Source organism: Melanerpes formicivorus, unplaced genomic scaffold (genome assembly GCF_026170545.1).
Source record: "Melanerpes formicivorus ecotype bairdi unplaced genomic scaffold, bMelFor1.0.p_v2 SCAF_26, whole genome shotgun sequence".
In the NCBI taxonomy this organism is placed as follows: Eukaryota; Metazoa; Chordata; class Aves; order Piciformes; family Picidae; genus Melanerpes; species Melanerpes formicivorus.
Window position 1 is genome coordinate 5,572,911 of NW_027142378.1, and position 20,125 is coordinate 5,593,035.

The 20,125-nt window shown below is 47.8% G+C and overlaps 1 protein-coding gene across 1 annotated transcript in view; it reads right to left on the reverse strand.

Moving 5' to 3' along the window:
- USH2A (usherin) overlaps nt 1-20,125 on the reverse strand; it is a 378,576-nt gene continuing 358,451 nt past the window's right edge. The window contains exons 64-71 of the mRNA XM_068153470.1: nt 14,049-14,258; nt 9,766-10,004; nt 8,971-9,188; nt 6,951-7,127; nt 5,953-6,036; nt 4,379-4,623; nt 1,999-2,232; nt 1-91 (exon numbers count right to left, since the gene is read on the reverse strand). Coding sequence (XP_068009571.1) covers nt 2-91; nt 1,999-2,232; nt 4,379-4,623; nt 5,953-6,036; nt 6,951-7,127; nt 8,971-9,188; nt 9,766-10,004; nt 14,049-14,258 — 1,497 coding nt within the window. The 3' untranslated portion in view covers nt 1. The remainder of the gene's footprint in view (nt 92-1,998; nt 2,233-4,378; nt 4,624-5,952; nt 6,037-6,950; nt 7,128-8,970; nt 9,189-9,765; nt 10,005-14,048; nt 14,259-20,125) is intronic.

The window sequence follows — 20,125 nt, forward strand, 5'->3', positions numbered from 1 at the left end:
CTCAGAGATGGGTGTCAGTGAACATGGTGTGCTCCTTGGTGACAGTGCTGAAGCCTTTGATGACATTGACAAAATCCTCTTCATCTACATACTACAAGAGGGTGGGGGGGAAAAAACAACATGTAAGATGAAACTGTATTACACTAAAGGAGATCCTGTTCCCTAAAAAGTGGTTCTGAAATAGATAAGTGCATTCCTGCCTTTTGTGTGGTTGCCTGTTCTTCCCGGCCTGAGCTAAGACCCTGATGCACATTCAGGCATCTGAATGCAAACCAGTGAGGAGGTTGTAGTGAGTAGGTAATGTTCATCTCCAGGGTGAATGGAGGGGTGAGCAAAACTTGCAGGCTCTGCCAAGCTACTTTGTGTAATAATGGGAAGACTGAGTGAAAAGTATGGCAGGAGGTGCTGAGCAGCATGGCAGCAGAGGCAGGTTAGGGAAATGTCAAGCAATGTACAGAGGGTGGGCAGAGGAGCCCAGCTTTGTACATGTTACAGTTGAGCTCATGCTGTCAGGGTTGCTTGCCACCAAAAGCAGGAGAGATTTTGCTCTGCTCCTCCCGCTTCTGAAACTCATTGGTCCATTCTGTAAACCGGTTCTAACATACTGACATGCAGCATGGGTTAGGGGGGAGTTTGCAGGCTAAACCAAATCATAGTGTTAGCACAGGGTAAGCAGATGGAGCAAGAGCTTCCTTAGCCCAGGGAAGCTGTTCTGGCCTCTGAGGTTGTGCAGAGTTACGCTCTGGGTGGGCTGTTAGTTGCCCAGAAATTAAATCCTCAGGATGTGCCGGCTGTAAAAAATGACTCACGGCTGACTCACAGGAACTCCCCGAGCTGCAGATCAATGCAGACTGGAAGCCGAACCTGTAGCTACAGGGAGTTTGCATAGAACTAAATATCACTATGTTCTTTCCTAAGCCTTAACAGCTTCCTTGGTTCTGCTGTTACTGCTGGCAGCAGAGGTGGCAACACCCTTCCTACCGTGGCATGCCTGTACGTTCCCGCTGTTCTAGATGTTGGGTATATGGAAGGTGAAAGCCCAAGGAAGCTGCCTGGATTTATGTTCTAGACCATCCTTCTTGTTCCCGTGGAAGTAAACCTGATCTTGGCCAAAATGCAAAGTGAAACTTGTTAACTGTCCATCTAACTTTGCTCCCAGAAAAATGCTAGAAAGGCTCCTAAATGGGGGACACAGGGGGGAAGAGGGTGTAAGGTAGCAATAAACATTCACCTCTTGCTGGCTCCTGAACCCCTTCCCACACTTTTACTTAGGCTTTTTAACCTCCACCCCTCTGGCTCCCACCCTTGCCTGTTTCCTGCTGACAACGAGGAATGGAAGCTGCCACTGTCCTTGAGGTGAGAATGACCACTTGTATGTCTGTTCAGGGCCATGTTGGTGACACTGCCTGCATGGGACTGGAAGGAGACTGAGGGGCCGGCAGAGTCTCTGTCTTTCAACTAACAAGGGCTCAAAATTAGCCAGAGTTTGAAGTTAGTGTCACAAATGCCCGGAGATCGGAATATTCACATGGTCTCAGCAAGGCAACTGATCCTCGCATAGAGAGGAGGTCAGCAACTGCGTCCCAGGTCACAGCATAGAAAGCCCTAAAAAGCACAACCTTCTGTGTGTGGCCCTGAGTGGATGAGGGACAGCAATACACCCCCTCCTCACACGGTTATTTCCTGAAATGCATGTGGGGGGAAAAGCCTATCTGGAAAAGTTGAAGAACTCCCTTCTATTCTGTCAGGGTGCATATCCCTGGGAGGCTGTAGGGATGTTACTCAGTGGGAAACCATAGGAAGATGCACATGGACCCTTTCCTGCCTGCTGCTCTCCTCTGTATTTGCAGGCTGCAAAGATTTTGGAGTATCTAATCTGACCCTGATCGTGGAGGTCTTTTGGGTGGGTCTCCAGCAGCCTCTGGTACTTAGACTTTTTCCTGACTAACCACACAGGCAATTCAACAGCTGCAAATCTTGAGGAAGAAGAGGCCTTACCAAGCCCCGGCCGGTGGTGCGATGATTGCGAACAATGGTGTCCCAGGGCGATTCGTCAGCAAGAGACTTTTTGTCATAGAGGTCGAGAAGCTGGCTGACGCTGCGGTGGAGAGAGGCTTGGGAATAGCTGCGCCGTAGATGGCTCTGACTTGGTCTTCTGGGCCCAGATGCAATACGGCCACTGCGGTTGCTTGTGGGAGAACCAGCTCCTGGAATTTTTGTATCTGATAGCCCCTATGAGGAAGACACAAACTCATAATCACAAGGGGTAGAAGAGACCTTGAAGATCTTGTTGTGTGCAATAAATAAAAAATAAAGGGTGTGGTCTGGAGCACTTTGTTAGATAAAGTAAAAGCAGAAGGAGAAGAGAACAGAGAAACCCATGCTTCCAAACTCACAAACAGTTACAAAGATAGGAAATGCCTGAAAAATCATGACCTTTAAAAAGGTATAAATACCAACGCCCCCCACCAACACATGGACCTTTCCCCATTGTAGGGCAATCCTCTCCAATCCTCTCGGTGAAAGCAAAAATTCCCAATTCGCATTTATTTTTCCTTTCATTTCCAACCCTTCCCCCCCCTTCCCCCCCCCCCCCCCCCCCCTTATTTTTGCATATCCAGTAGGCAGAGGTCCAAACAGTTTTGACAAACAGTATGATAGCTGAGATTTGCACAGCTTGGAGATGTCAGCAGACCACCTTTTTTCAGGTAGTAGGACCAGGGGAAGACATTCATCCACAAGGAGAAACATGCAGTGTAAGCTGCCTTTGTGCATGCTCTTTGGGTCATCTGGCACATCACACAACTTGCAAGCTAACCACTCTACCTCAAAGTACATTGTGTAACTTTTGAGAGTGACGCTGCTCGATGAATCAGACGTGTCAGCAATGGTCTCAAACTGAGGTTAGAGAGGGAGAAAACAGTTAGGGCGGGGCAAGTGGCGCTGCAGTTACAGTCTGTTCTTTAGGGAAAGTGTGAATTAGCTGCGGCTCTGAGGGAGAGTAATGTAACAGGACATGGAGGAGGAGGGAACTTGCAAAGGTGAGGCACTATTTTACTTTTAACCAGGAAGTACTGTGTGGGCAGTCAGCAGCGCTTGCCGCATGACCTCACCATTGTAAAACAGAAAAGAGGAAAAAAATAAAAGAAAGAATAGAAAATAGAGGACTGGGTGGGACCAGGAACAGGGAAAGGAACTGTGCAGGCATGCCAACAGCAGTGACATTTTAAAGTCAAGAGGACCATGACAGACTGCTGAGGAAAAGGAATCAAAACCATGAGACCAAAAAACAACAAGGTTTCTTATGCTCTTAGTCTTTGCCAGAGGAAGGGCCACACTGGAAATCCCATTGTTTCCAAGAGCACCATCACTGAGGCACAGATGCAGCTTCCTGGTGCTGAGACAAGAAGGAACAGAACGCGTGAAGGATGCAGAAGTCACTATGCTGTTCGATGGTGCTCGCAGGAAAAAAGCTGAGAAGTGACAAGAAGCATCATCTCATGGCCTATGCCTGGCAAGAAGCACAGAAATGGAAGATGCTGCTGCTCCCATTCTCAGTCTTGTAACAGCTGCCATAACCCTTTTGCTTTTTCTTGAAGGGTAGGAGAGCACTACCAGCTCCTACGTGGTGGAGCACGCTCTTGCTATTATGGTGTTACAGTGCAAAACAAAAAAAAAAAGTGATACAAAAAGACAAAGCCTTTGCATTTATCGCTCGCCAGTTGTCCTCCTCACAGGGCTCAGGTGGTCCCACTGTGGATCTACGAGCCCCAATGCGCACACACGATTTCTGAAGGTCCCTAGATTTTCCCTGATTGCTCTCACTCTCCTCCAAACCTCCCTCACATACTGCTCACCCTAGAGCACTCCAGCTGGGTGGTGGGAAGATACTACAAAGAAAAAAAAGCCTCTCTAAAGTAAGTCCTGCTTTTTTTTTACAGGCATATTTATGACAGAGACTGTCAGGTTGGTCTCGGTTAGCCATCCACAATAGATAGCTTGGAACACGGGAAAGGTTCCTCTGAAAAAGCATGCTTTAGCACCCACAGCATGCCAAGGCCTTTTCAGGTCTACTGCAGATGTCAGCTAACATCAGGTGACATCAATGGCTTTGAATCTGTAGCTACAGAAAAGGCAAAGTTTGTCTTGGGCCTCACAAGTATCTCAAGGCCTGCAGGCCAGGTTCCATAGCGATCTTTTTGGACTAAACCCCTGTAGCCTGCCTTCACCTGCCAGGCCTTCTTCTCCTATGCTGAACAGTGGTCCGTTGGTAACCAAGAGAGCCCCACACAGTGTAAGACAGGAAAAAAACCCCTCTGTGTGGGGTATAAAGTATAAAGCAATGGCTACAGAGAGCATTACATTTCACCAAACATACCGGATGGATTTCACCTGAGGAGTACACACTCATTGGTGACGTTCTTTTCTGGAGTGGAACTAAAGGAGGTCTGTCGCGTGCATAGGGTTGCTTGTGGACTTTTCTTTGAAGAATCAAGGACAGAAGAATAGCCAGGAGGATCAAGCCCAGAAGTACCATCAGCACTGCAAACCACAACTCATTGTAGAATTTTGCCCGTTTGGATTCTCCTTTGTCCTTCTCCCCGGGTGTTGTCAGAATCAGCCCTGTAAAAAATCAAGAGGGATTGGTGGAGAAAAGGACTGTTATTGCAGAAAGCGTTTAACAATACGCCATCCCTTTCCTCACTAATAAATTAGGCAGAAATTTAAGTAATTTTGTCGTCATGTGCTTATTTGCACTTATGTTCAGGGTGCCGTAAGGGTTCAATATGCTAGTGCGCTATAATAAAAACCTTACTACCCTCGAGAGATCCTGCTTAAAGTTCTGGCATTGCTGCTTAGCCTGGATATCACCACTGCATCAGCAGCTCTTGAGAAAGGAGGCAGTAGAGGTGGAATGTGAGGGGGGAAAAAATAAAAAAAGTCTTCTCTAAGTAACCTTGAGGAGTGGAAATGACTACAGTGATCTCAGTGTGGTACAGACAGAGGACATTCTCTCCAGCAATGTGTAATGGCTGGCCTGTGCAGTTAAAGAGGAAGGGAGGAAGACTTCACTGAAATGAGTGATGAATGAATGCAACAGCTACCAACATGAAACATTTTATCCCTTCTTCTCCACCTGTAGGAAAAAAAAACCCAAACATTTGGTCGGCTTTGCCTCGTGTACAATACACGTGTAAGAAATCGCAGTGACAGGATTCCCTGTTTAGTTGCAACCCTCCATGTGTATCCATACTCTTGGCTAAGGACATTTCCAGCACCTTCACTTCCAAGCCTCCTCTGCAAGTTGCCTGTGGTGCTGGGTATAAGCAGCAATTGAGAGAAACAGGAGCAGGGTGTGGAAAGTGATGGATGGAGAGCAAATGGGACCATTCTATGACGCAAAAGCCTTGCCCGAGATTCCACAGTAGGATAGAGCAATAGCACACAAAGGGATATAAGGGAAATGTAGCATGATGACTAAGTACAAAGACGAGACCCATCTGTTTTAGGAGGCTAAACAAGATGCAACTCAACAAAAAAAATATCTGATTTAAAAACAGCGTGTCAGTCAGACATAGTCCAAGCTTTGGCTCCACAAAAAAAATGAGTTAAAAAAACCTCAAACTTTTGACTGGGAGGCATCTATGGATACTAGTAGGACACTCTGGATACTACGATATATACTACTCAAAGGACAACAAACGACTTAGGAGGTCACTACACCAAAATCCCTCACTTCCACAAAACAGGCAAAGGCCATGTGAATAGAAGGGAGGCAGTAAATGTTATGAACCGGGTCTTGGCAACATCTCGTATGACATAAACTGTTGAGGAGAACCTATCTTAGGTGAAATTCTATTCAGCAGGAAAAAGCACTACCTTTTGGAGCAATAAATTGGGGGGGGGGGAAGGAGTAAAAAAGGGTGCTAGGTAATTTCTTCATGTATTTACCAACTCCATCTCCAGCGCTGTACCTGATGACTGGTGTCATGGCACTTCCTTCATCAGTGATGCAGGTTACTTGAAACAAAAAAGCTGCTCATAAAAAAAAAAAAAAAAAAAAAAAAAAAAGAGGTTTGAGAATATTGTCAGCAGGTGCTATTTCACTATGATCCCTCAGCTGAGACAGGAGGCAAGTCTGGGAAAACCCGAGGCAGGCATAGCCCATAACCCACCCAAGTTCCAGCACAGAGCCTCATAATCCCTTATGGATAGGTACTGAGCCTCTGGACTAAGAATCACAGCACACCACAGCTAGTCACCACTACTATGCTGCTAGAAGTGATGTTCCTATAAAGTTTCAGTTTCCTCATAATTTCGTCCTAGGTCCCTCATACTCCATTCATGGCTGATACAAACACGTTAAAAATATTTGAGTGAAACAGACAAGAGTATTAGCATCGCTGCAGTAACGAGGAAGGTACAACATAAATCGCACAATCTTTCACATACAAAAAGCCCAATGCCTTGAAAACAGAAAACATTTTTTCCTTGTACTTTTATTGCTTTTCTTGCCTGTTAACACTTTCCTTGTATGTTAAAAATTGCAAATTTTGTAGGAGAAACTGTGTGAGAAAACACAGCTGATTCCCAGTGCTGTTGACTTAATTTGCTTCACCTGCAAATATAAGCCCAAATCTTTTCTGAGGCTGAGGATTCCCATGCATTTCCCAGAGCATAGCCCTAAGGAGTGGAATTGCGACACAGCTCCAGGATACGGGAAAGCTGGACTCCTATGAGTCTTTCTTCCCCAGCCAGGTACAATGTATAAGAGGCAGCTTAGCACCTAGGATTTTTTTCAGGCATCTCCTTAGACACGTCTGTGCTACGCTCCTGTGCTCTTAGCTCGGGATGGATATGGAGAGTTTTTCTCAAATTCAGCACACGATAACATTAATTTAGCTCAGCAAACTGTCTCAGGCAGGAAACGACAGGAAGTTGAAACCAACTTTTGTCAGACGTCCTGGGTAGATAGAGCTCAGTGTCAAAGCCGCTGTAGACGCGCTGCCCGCTCTCCGTTAGCGCGTACTCCTTCAGCCGGCCGTTCAGTACAAAAGTGCGGCTCCAGTCTATGTGGATGGTCGATAAATTGCTGACAACAGAGAACGGAGATGCATACCGAGGTGCTGCAAAAGGAGGAAAGAGGCTAATTTCTAGCTATCAGGCATGACTGAGTTACACAGCTCAGAGAAAGAGACTCTGCTCTCTATCGCACGTGCTCCCTCTCCCTCTGGTAGATGTGTACCAGTAGGGAAGACACAAGTAGCAAAGAGAAAGCGTGCCAGGCTTTACCCTGAGAAAGCAGAAGTTGCTCTTATCTTTAAAAGAAAGACCAAGACCTCCTTTCCTTTGCCTTTGTGCATGCGGTAGAGACACTAAAACCGTCTGTATAAGTTAAATTCCAGCTTAGGGTGGGGGACAGGGAAACACAGGCGGCTGCGCAGCATGCCAGGCTGTGGGAACCGAACCACTAAGGTAACGACTCTTTTGCAAGCCCCAAGAGATTGTGCAAGACCATTTTTTAACACATACACATGCATGAAACAAGGAGGTTTCAGAAAAGCTAGAGCAGAGGGCAGGCAGAGAGACAAGAAACCCAGAACACTGACTGGGCTCACAAGCCTGCTGAGAAAGCTCATTTAGGTTTGAGGCGGTCCTTTCTCATGGCTTTGCCATGAAGCCGTGTGCCCAGCGTAGGCCGTTTTGTTCCTCGAAAAGCTGCGTGTCCAGCTCCACTTTGCTGCTAATCGCTCACTGCCACCAAGGCAAATTTTTCAGGCCAGACAAAGGAGACATTCCGAATGACTCGGGAGACTTGGTGTGAAGACATTAGCAAGACAAGAAAAGCAAGACTGCAAGAAGAGAGTTGTGGACCTTGTGGGCAGGGTTTTAAAAATGGCATCCAAACCCTTTTGTTGTGTAGGTCTCACCAGTTCCACAGAAATTGGCTCCATGTCAGAGTTTATCGTCATGTTCCGGCTTTTGAGTTTGTAATTTTTTAAAACTTTGAAGGTCCTTGTCTCTAAAGCTGTGTTTTATTGATTTATTTTTTTTTTGTTCAGAGGTGACCGTAAAGAAAATCTGGGGCTATTCCACCTGAACTATTCTGCTGTGGATGTAACAGATACATTACCAGTACTTACCAGGCAGAACACCAAGTGATACAAAGGAAAGTTTTAGAAAGGTGATTCTAAAATCCTGACAGGAGACTACATGATAAAAAGTGAACTTCCTCTTTAGCCTGACCTGGCAGGCCGAGACAAAATGCCCATCTCATCTGTGATGAAATGACCCTGGCTACACTACTATGGATCTTTTTAATAAAAGCTAATCTTGGACTGCGACAAATTAAGTTTTGATGGCAAAATCTATTCTGACTGCAGGCACAGGTCCTGCATGTTTCATTTCCACGACGACCACCACATGGCCTTAAATTCTCGCTTGGGGTGGTTAGGCAAATAGCAACAAAGTCTTACCTCAGCGTCAACAACGATCCAATCGTTCAGATGACGTCTAAGGAACACTCTCATGAGCCCTGGCAGAAGTGTGGGATGAATTAGGACAGGAAGCCTGCTCCTAAAACCATTTCTCAGGTCTTTGTCAGAATCTCCTCTTTTCCCAGGGATTATTTGTGGCAGTGTATTTTATTACTACGCATCATCCTTCTGGTAAAACTTGACCATTTCACGTTATGCAGCTGTGCTGCCCATTTTCACGAACATAAAGGTATTCCAGGCTCCCAAGACAGAGAATGTGATATCAGATGATGAGCAAAGAAATATTTTTGAGGGAATGAGCAGTCAAGCCCTAGAGCAAAATTTCAACAAATGGACACCAGAGGCACAGTAACTGAGAACACTGACGAGACGGGTTTCCGGGACTCTCCTCTTTCACAGAGGCGAAGCCATTTGACGCTACACGTGGCCGTGCCTCAGAGGCGGGCACTGCCGATCTATTTCTCATACTCACGCTCCTTTTCCGTAGTGAACCCGATCCATTCCGAGGCGCTGCTGCCAACAGAGTTGTAGGATACGACTCGCAGGTTGTAAGTTGTGTAAGGTTCCAGGTTGGACACGTTGGCACTCTGTCCTTTTCCTGTATACTTCACCTCGGTTGGGCCAGGACTGCAAGCCTTCACCGACGGCTGAAGATTCAGGGGACATGCCATATATACATGGAGTTCATAGCTGAGAAGAGAGTTGGGATTTTGATTCAGCGGGAGCCTTAATCACATAACAGCCAGTCATACAGTTCCTCCTAACAGCTGTACATCTGCCTACCAGAGAAGTGAACGGACCCGATTCGATTTGCTGTCTGGAAGATTTGGGCCCTGGCCATAAAACATCTATGAGCATGGTTTAACTCATGCTCATAACGAAACCGTTGATGCCTGTTACCTTGCTGCCTACTTCAGCAACTGAGGATTTGCCTAAGTAATACAGGATGCAGCTGCCTCTTCGCTGCCAGTTGAGCTCACAAAGTTTCGGCTGTGCAGCCACAACTGTCAGACGAGTACTTCCATTTACCACAGCTCACCTTCTCCGCCTTCATCCTCCCCAGCTTCCTGCTCAGGAGAAAAGCAATCGTGTGCATGAACGCCTCTCAGATGGTATTCGGGCCACAGGGAACATCTTTGTCCACGTGAGGCAAAAGGAGTACGGCAGCCACAACCATTCACCGCTCTCAGCCCCACAATTCCGCCTCAAATTGCTCAGCCGCCACCCCATCCGAGATGCATAGGTACGACCGGGTAGCAGCTCCTACCTGGTGACAATGCCATTGGGTGACTGAGGGGCGCTCCAGTGGAAAGACGCATTTCTGGAGGTCACGGCACGGATCTGCGGCGGGGGCTGCTCCGAGGGCGGAGCCGGCTGAGTGGTGATTTGGGCTGTAGGTCCTTTGCTGCAACAGTTGAAACAGGTGCAGGCCTCCACACCAATAGAGTATGTGGTAAAAGGTTTTAGCCCGTGTATCGTCTGCTGGGTGGCAGTCCCTTCCGACAGCTATAAAAATTAAGAGGGATCTTGTCGCAGCTTCAGGTACCACAAGTACTAAATAAGAGCTACAGAGGTGAATTAACTCCAGAGGAAGACAGGCACAAGGTTCTGCATGTCCTTTAATTCTGACATTAATGCAGCTGTTGTGTACTGGGAACTCTACATTCACTTTTATCCCATTATGAAGCTAAAGGGCACTGTTCAAAGGAAAAGACCATGCCATCAGTGGCCTCACAGACATTGTGAAATGAGTGCTGACCACTGTATGTCAACTTGCAAATGTCATTCTCAGGCAGAGAGAAAGAGAAAAACCCTTAAGGAGATACTCTGGGAAAAGTAGTACCGAGGCAGCAAGAAATTAGAGTGCTAGAAAATACTCATGCATGTCTCATAAGCTTCCTCACCATGGATATAGAGACAGCACTGGGCAATGCTACAAATAGCATCTGGTGAGTCACTTCACTCCTACACAGGAGAATGTGCTCACTCATGGGTACCTTTTCGTTGAAGGCCAGTATGATGCAGCTAGCTAGGCATTCAAATGGCAGCGGTGCTGGGCAAGCAGGTTAGGAAACTCTCCTATGCTCAGACCTGGCAGTTCTTGTAAAGGAAACAGTGCACTCATTCTGAAACTGCTCACAGGAACTGCCACTTTACCTCGTTGCTGCTATAGCCTCTTAGGCCAAAGAGATAAAAATACGTAGAAAACACCAATGAAGGGAAACATTTGCTCCCATTTGGCAGCATGCGATTTAGCAGAGCGCAGCAAAAAGAAGAAAGGAAAGAGGCGAGCAAGCAAAGGAAAGCGCTTGGTACTTCGTGACGCCAGAGATGAGCCAGCAGCATGGCAGGCGTGAGGGGATGGAAACAGAGGATGTGCATGCGTGCGTGAGATAGTTTCATAGTTTCATTCAGGGTTGGAAGGGACCACAAGGATCATCTAGTTCCAACCCCCCCTGCCATGGGCAGGGACACCCCACACTAGATCAGGCTGGACAGAGCCTCATCCAGCCTGCTCTTAAACACCCCCAGGGACGGGGCCTCGACCACCTCCCTGGACAACACATTCCAGGGTTTCACCACTCTCATGGGGAAGAACCTCCTCCTCACCTCCAGCCTGAATCTCCCCACCTCCAGCTTCATTCCATTCCCCCTAGTCCTATCACTACCTGAGATCCTGAGAAGTCCTTCCCCAGCCTTCCTGTAGGCCCCCTTCAGATACTGGAAGGCCACAATGAGGTCACCTCGGAGCCTTCTCTTCTGCAGACTGAACAGCCCCAACTCCTTCAGTCTGCCCTCATAGGAGAGGTGCTCCAGCCCTCTGATCATCCTTGTGGCCCTTCTCTGGACACGTTCCAGCACCTCCACATCCCTCTTGTAATAGGGGCTCCAGAACTGGACACAGTACTCCAGGTGGGGTCTCACCAGGGCTGAGTAGAGGGGGAGGATCACCTCCCTCGACCTGCTAGCCACACTTCTCCTGATGCAACCCAGGATCTGATTGGCTTTGTGGGCTGCAAGTGCACATGGAGAGCTCCTGTTGAGCTTTTTGTCCACCAGCACCCCCAAGTCTCTCTCTTCAGGGCTACTTTCCAGCCAGTCACTGCCCAGCCTGTATTTGTGCCTGGGATTGCCTCGACCCAGATGCAGGACCCTGCACTTGCTCTTGTTGAACTTCATGAGGTTGGCTTGTGCCCACCTCTCCAGCCTGTCAAGGTCCCTCTGGATGGCCTCCCTTCCCTCCAGCGTGTCTGCTGCACCACACAGCTTGGTGTCATCAGCAAACTTGCTGAGGGTGCACTCAATGCCACTGTCCATGGCACCCACAAAGATGTTGAACGAGACAGGTCCCAGGACTGATCCCTGAGGGACTCCGCTTGTCACTGGCCTCCACTGGGACATGGAGCCCTTGACAGCCACTCTTTGGGTGCGGCCATCAAGCCAGTTCCTTATCCATCTAGTGGTGCACCCATCAAACCCATGTGTCACCAGTTTGGAGACCAGGATGTGGTGCGGGACAGTGTCGAAGGCTTTGCTCAGGTCCAGGTAAATGACATCAGTTGCTCGCCCCTCATCTATTAATTTTGTCACCTGCTCATAGAAGGCCACCAGGTTGGTCAGGCAGGATTTGCCCTTGGCAAAGCCATGCTGACTGTTCCCAATCACCTCTTCACTATTCTTCTGAGCCAGTAGTGACTCCAGGAGGATCTGCTCCATGATCTTTCCGGGCACAGAGGTGAGACTGACTGGCCTGTAGTTCCCTGGTTCCTCCTTCTTGCCCTTTTTGAAGATGGGGGCAATGTTTCCCCTTTTCCAGTCTGTGGGGACTTCCCCAGACTGCCATGACTTTTGAAATATAATAGAGAGGGGTTTAGCAACCTCATCTGCCATTTCTCTCAGTACCCGTGGGTGTATCCCGTTGGGTTCCATGGACTTGAACACTTTCAGGTTCTTCAGATGATCACGAACCTGATCTGCACTTACAATGGGCAGTTCTTCCTCCCCGTCCCTGGCTTTGACTTCCATAACATCAGGAGTGTGGCTAGAGGCCCTTGCAGTGAAGACTGAGGTAAAGAAGTTATTAAGTACCTCAGCCTTTTCCTCATCACTTGTGACCATGTCACCATTTTCCTTTCTGAGGGGGCCCACACCTTCCCTAGTCTTCTTCTTCCCATTAATATACCTGTAGAAGATCTTAGTGTTCCCTTTAATCTCCCTGGCTAGATTCAATTCAAACTCTGCTTTGGCTTTCCTAACCAGGACTCTTGCTGCTCGGGCAGCTTCCTTATATTCCCCCTGTTCTACCTGTCCTTCTCTCCACTTCCTGTAGAGTTTCCTTTTAAGTAATAGTGTGTCCAGTAGCTCCTTGCCCATCCAGGCAGGCCTCCTAGCATTCTTACCTGCTTTTCTCTTTGTTGGTATACAGAGCTCCTGGACACAGAGGAGGTGGTCCTTGAATACTGACCAGCTGTCCTGGGTCCCTCTTCCCTCCAGGGCTTTGTCCCACGACACTTTGGCTAGCAGATCCCTGAAGCGATCAAAATCTGCACGCCTAAAGTCTAGGGTCGTAAGCTTGGAATACTTCCTCCTGATTGCCCTGAGGATATTAAATTCAACTGCTTCATGGTCACTGCAGCCAAGGCCGTCTCTGAGCCTCACATTGCTTACCAGCCCTTCCCTGTTGGTGAGAAGAAGGTCCAGCATAGCACCATAGAACCGGCCGACTCAGACAAGGACACAGCCAATTGCGCTGGAAGGAAGACACGTGTCATGCGCAATCGGTAGGCAGCCTAGGCTCACGGACAGGACCAATGACCTGGGAATGTGTCCCTACCGCTTCCAAGCTGAGCAACATCGGCCAATGGAAAAAATTCCCATGCAACAATTTACCTGCTTGTAAAAATCAAACAGGGAGCGTTACACACAAAACGTACTCAAGTGTTTGACACTGTTGTGATGGTAGCCGTTCCAGATACCTTCCACGGTCCTAACCTTTTCCTGTTTTAGGGCTCTCACAAAGCCCTACAGGTTTCCTTGACCGAGATCGGTCATTTCTAGACGCCTAACGGTGCTTTGGCTGAGACGCCGAACAAAAGTTGCCTCAGTGCTTTGCCATTAAATGCTTCCTACCCACCAAAAAGTTTTTAGGGAGAGCTCATGCACAGCACTTTAATGGGAGCTTCAAATCCACAGGCTATCCAAAGCACGCAGTCATTTCCTAACAGCTGCAGTTTTCAGCTGCACCATTTGGACGGAGGGAGCTGTTTGAGCGCGTTTCACGTGGATGGCTAGCCGCCCTTGAACACCACCGATGCCTGTCACATTGTCACAGCACAGCATTACGTCAGAAGCATTTAATGATGAGATGGCTGAAAGTCCCGGTGCTGCTTTAGCCAAAAGAAAGCATTACAGGGGAAGACAGTTAACAATGTGAGGGTAGGACAGGAAGGTGGTCTGTAAGCAACAGTAGCAACTTATAAAACCAAAATTGTTAAGGCTAGAAAATGCGAGCCCAAGTAGAAGTACAGATACAGTGTTGATAACACTCACCACCACGTCAGTCCCTCTGGTATCATTGGAAAACAGTCTGTAGATGCTGACCACGCCGTTAGGTTTAAGAGGGGGTCTGATGTTCACCACAGCCACTGTGGATGCCACCGTGTCAAAGAGAGGAGCTCCCAGGCCCTCGGGAGGGGCAGGGCCCGTTCGGCAGCGGGACCAGCCGCTCGGCGCCCGGCCCGCCGAGTTTACGGACCACACCTGCAGCACACAAAAAGCAGACCCAGAGAAAGCGAGTGAAGGACTCGAGCCCACAAAACATCCGCGGTTAGCCAAGGCTGCTACTAGCCGCTGTACTGACACCAACAAAAAGGCAGAGCAATAACACCCACGTAAAATGTTCCTTGACTACCACCCAACGCTTGTGTTGGCTAAGTGACTTTCTAACAGAAGAACGGAATATTTCCCACTGCTACATTTAGGGAAGAGAGGCAGATTTCATGTCACAGGCGGTGCGTGTCAGTGTGCCGCCTTCATACCCGATCCTCAGGCCGAATTCCCACCGCCACCTGTGTTGTAGGATTCCTTGAGAGGCTGTGAGCAGCACCGATAATGTTTTCAAAGACACCTGAACACAATCACGGATCATCCAGTTCTGACAATTACTCCTATTTACACACTTTCTTCATGCATGCAAACAGTCCCGATGAATTCAGCCTGGCACCGTCTGACACCTAAGTTACATTCACCCTGACTGAGTATCACAAGCCATGCTGTAGTCACCCTTTAAAACTGCAAAGTTTTACAGGAACGTGCCCCTCTCAAAAATATTCACGTATCGGTCCTTTGGCAACATTTTCAGTAACCCATAATATAAATAAAGCCCACTGAAATGTACAGTTAGGTTAGCATCTCCGTCCATTTTCACAACAACATTTCCTTGATTGCACGAACAAAAAGGCAATGGCTTCAGTTCCAAGATTTCAAAATTGAGCAGCTTGAATTAGGCTCGATTAAAACCCACACGTCTCCGTGAACTGCGCCTCCCAATTTTGTCAGCTTCCCAAAACCAGAGTGATCTGCAGACTACATAAAACTCAGCACTTATTAAACACACTCTCCAACAAATCTGCATGAAAATTAAATTTTGCTTTCATCAAGGAGTGAATAAACATATGGAAGGATGTATAATCTTATTTATCAAAAAGCATTTGTATAATTAAACACGAATATCATAAAAGGTTGCCTTAGGTCATCATTTGCATGAGTAAGTAATTTGTAGAATGTCAGGTACAATAGACAGAATAGATGGATGCGTGAGTGTATAGGGTTAAATTAGGCTCAATATTAGCCAACCACATAGTGATCAATCAGAATGATAGATCTAAATGGCAATACGAGAGGACTGTCTGAGTGATTTTCAGTCTAGGTATTCCTTAGTAAGCTTTCATGTCCAGTGGTTCTAACTACAGTAAAACATATTCTTATGCGATGCGCTCCGAGCAGAGGTTCTGGGGAAGAGGGTGCGGGGAATGCAGCTTAAAAAAAAAAAAAAAAGGGGGGGAAAAAAAAAGCAAGAGGAGGAAGTTTAGAAATGAGAGCTTCAAAACTGACCCTGGAGTCCTTCCAGCTTGCAATATTACGTTCCAGGACTACAGAACACTCCACAAGGAGCCCAAGGAGGGAAAAAGGCCCAGATCTGCCACAGTGGCTTCGAAGACCGTAATTCTGCCAATTACAACTCCAAAGTTCCCGCCTGATTTCATCAGTAACATAGAGCACTATCCAGTGAACCCTACATAAGTACAGATGATGCCCTATGATACAAAGCTCAGCCAAAGCACTTTCAGTGAAATCACTGCTATATCTCTGTTGTGAACTTTTCGTAGAGTCAAACTCCATTCCCTTTACTGCAGTAGGTCAAACCCTTCCTCTCAGTTCCATTCCAGCTGCTACAAAGACTTACCCACAGTCATTTGCTTCAAAGGGCACCCTTCTTTGCGGAAAGAATAAGCCACATATGGAAAAAGCAGCCCTGAGTGTGCCACTGGCATAGAATCGAGAGCGACTGGCGCTCAAACGCTCCAGTCACATCCAGGCTGCGGCCTGAACGAGCGCAGAGTGTAACAGTGTCAGACCTGACCTGCCGAGTAAGCCGCCCACAGCAAATATAAAGGTGATGGGTTAGGAACAGAAGCTTCCTGTGTAGCACAGGAATTCACTCTCAGATTGGTACCTCCCAAGAGTTTTGGAGAGAAGAGGGACGCAATTCACTTGGGAAGTAGGTGTCTCCCCAAGGGTTGGATGGGGACATCTGCTTCCACAGATCACGCTCCTGTTCCGGTGCCTACACCTCGTCTTTCAGAAACCAAGACTTATATCACAGGAACAAGGGCTCTTTCATGAAAATACCGTGTCAGAACGAGGAAAAAAAGAGGATGCTCGTGCCCTGTCATACTACAACCGAATGCTTGGGGGACTCCTGCAAGAGGAAGGTAATTTAGGGTGACCCACACGCTTCAGTGACGGCAGTCGATCCTGCCACCCTCCAGAACGGGAATAACACGAGCAGCTCGCCCATCTTTTCACTCGGGGCACTTCCAGAGCTGCCTTCAAGGCTGTTTCGCTTTGAACGAACAATGAAAACGAGGCTGACTGGACAAAGCACAAACAAGCGGGACCAGACCTGGCTTCTCAGCTTAGCCCTTCCCTGGGGACCTCAAGGGGAGGAAAGGTTGATGTCCGTGCCCCAGGTGTCACATGATTGTCCTCCTTGAAAAAATGCTGAGGTCATGGCCACAGGGACGTGGGCTTGACAGACAGGTAAGACATGAGCATGTCTTTCAGACAGATACCAGCTACTCAGCCCCACCAAGACGTGTTTTGAGCAGAAAACCTCTATGTGTCCATGAAACTCTCTAACAGCAGCCTCTGAGACAGCTGTGACAGTTAAACAGGACTTGTGAGGATCTAAATTCAGGATTACACTGACCTAAGCTGGATTCCCTCGACTCTCTCAGCTTCTGCTCAGCCATCTGTAAAAGGATGGATGGGAATAAAAACATTTCCCTTCGAGAATCACTGCCCAAGTAAATCCTGGTCAGCGTTTGAAGACTCAGAGCGTTTAATACCCAGAACTCGCTGCAGATGAAAATGTTGATGTTTAGCCATGTGCAGAAAGAAATGGAGCAGCTTGGCAAGAGAAACCAGAATGAGAAGCGCCTATTACAATAAGAGGTTGGGTCACGACTCCTCAAAAAGTCGCCACAAAATGGTCACTGTTGCTTTGGCTAGCCTGGCACGGTTTGGGATTTTGTAAAAAGCTTTTGGGGCTCACAAAATTCCCTTCTAAATTGTGACGTAACCGGCACCAAAACCACAACCACAAACAACCAAGAAAACCCCAAACAACCAAAGCAACCCCACCCCAAACAAACACCCCCGGCGTTCACAAAATAACGTCAAGAATTTAACAGGCAGCAGCATTACCTGCTGTTCATAATGCAGGACGACCAAAAAAAGAGAAGAATCTGGGGGAAACGAGTAGCCATCACATCTCGGGGAGGTATTGAATGGCAAAACATAGACAACAGAAAGCCAACAAAACTTTCTGGACTTTCTGATTATGCTGCCTCGAAACTCGCGAAGTCTGACATCACGGCGCTTGGCTCAGCAGCCTGCTAAAAGACGCGGCGCTAGCGGCCGCACTGCCCCAAAACAGCCGGGAGAGGGCGCCAAAATCAGCTACAAGGGTTACTACTTACGACGCTTTTTCCATCTCCTGGCCCCTGGCCCAGACTGCACTTTGAAGCGGAGCCAGAGAGTGAGAGGAGAGAAATCTCTCCAGAGACTGTACATTTGAACTGAAGAATTCCAGTTACAGGTAACTGAGCTTTTTTTTTTTCCCTGCCATCTCCAACGAGCCTTCGCAGATCTCTCTCCTGGAAGAAACCAGCGATCAGCTGTTGCTCAAAAAGATCACAGGACAACCTCAAGGTTCCTCAGCGTGGCAAGAAGGGGAAAAACCTACAAGGAGCAAGAAGAAAAGTGCTGAGAAGGTGACTACAGCCTTACCGTGGTACACCTGGTCTGTTCAAGCTTAGCAAAGCTCCTTCCATAAAGGGCAACAAAACCTTAATGGCCTTTGGGCATCTACTGAATTGTAGGTGGTGTCAGTGGAATAAGCCCATTACATACCTCAGTCCATCTCTGCTGCAGTACTCTTCAACCCCTAGGTCTTTACTGAGGAATCTATGGTTTAAGGTATAAAAGAGGTTTTCCTTTCATCAAATTGATCTGGGATGTGAAAGCATTTATTCCATACAGGAGGTACTAAATGGGAACAGAGTGAGACAGTTGAATACACGTTTCCACAGCTCCTCCAATGATACCACACGAGAACGGCAAACTAGGCAAGCACTATGGCCTCACCGTGATGGAAAAGAGAAGGCGAAGTAGCTGACAACATAAAGCACTCAGCCAAAAGTCCCCAAAACAAAAGACCAAACCCTTGGTCACGCAACTTGGATTACGTAAGGAAGCGCAACTGCGGCCGACCGAGCAGCGGTTCGGCAGAGGATGCCGTGCGTTTGCTAACACCCGCCGGCTCCCAACACTTGTATCGTTTGAGCCAGGCCTCAGATGCGGCAGGTATTACGGTTGCAAGCACGGGGACCGACCAACAAGTCCCCAGGCAGGAATCCTCTCCGCTCTTGAAAGAGGAGCTTTGGGCAGCCAACAGTCTCTCCTTTACTGGAGAGACCTTGTTCACTTCTGCTCAAGTGCTGCAAAGCAGCAGAAGGCAGAAGAGTGGAGTGGCTGGCAGCAGTTTGCCTGTCTGAAGGCAGCAGTTTGCCTGTCTGAAGGCAGCAGTCCTGAGCTCCTCCTGACTTCCCAGAGAGAGCTAGGCTCCTCTGCTTTCCGTGGAGGTCGGGTGCTACTCTTCTGATTTGCAGGAAATCAGCAGAAAGGAGTTAGAGGTGAACACCTATGTTCAGCATAGAGCGCTGCTTAGAACTATAAGGCAGTTAGGTAGGGCTGTAGCTTCCAGGGAACCACAATGCCAGACCAAGCCACCCCTTTCACACACGCACGTAACTCTTTCTCGTGGGTAAGCATGGGGTACGACTCGAGTCTCTGCCCTTAAGGCACGCATAGACTGCACCTATCTTTCCATAAAGGATTCAACGCTGGCAATATTCGGCGAATACCAGGAGAGACACATGGTAGCAGAGAGGAATTCATACCACTTTTTCTGGCATTGTTGCAAGGAGGTCACAAAACTGGCAATACTTTTAGACTCGCTTCGGGTTTCCTGACTTAAATTTGTTCAGTTCTAACACTACACCTAAATAAACGCAGAGTTTTCGCAGCGTGATGCTTTTCCAAGACCGCACGACAGTTCAGGGCTATATAAGATATGACATCAGTAACTTCAGAAACACAGCACTCAATTTTCAGTTGCGTTCAAACAGCAGCCCGCAAGAAAATTGAGAAGGCCCTAATTCTGGCCGGTTAAAATTAAGAGAAAACCGGCACAGCTCTCTTGCGCCGTGAGCTGCAGCACCCTTCATGAGTCCGTCTTCTCATCAGAACCGACCGGCATGCAGCTCGGGTAATTCAGAGTTGTTTATGCAACATCAGCACAGCTCAGAGTACAAAGCCTATCTACTGAAATATAGCATTAGGATAATGTAGTCACATCTGGGCACTGCAGTGTCAGGCAGGTACTACCAAAGGAGGAGGTTTGAAATTAGGAGGTGACCGCAGTCTGCAGGGACAGAGCAAAGGCAAGGGAAAAAGTACCACCACGTCCACTCACGACCAGGAGCACAAAAAAGTGGTGAAGAAATGTGTGCTTTACGATCGCCCATCCTCAGATCCGTACTTTTCCGTCTCCGACGCCGCTAGCATCCTTGGGGAGACTATAAACACATAATGGGATAAATTTTAGGTCCGGGCTACCAGCACCGTGATACTTTGAGCCTCTTAACGTTGCTATTAATCTCCACTGTTCAATTGCTCATAATGAAAGTACTAAATCCATTGTGGGGAATGAAAATGTAAAGACGGCAGGCAAAAAACTTCGGGATGTAAACAAAATGACTGAATTCTAAAGGAAGCTCATT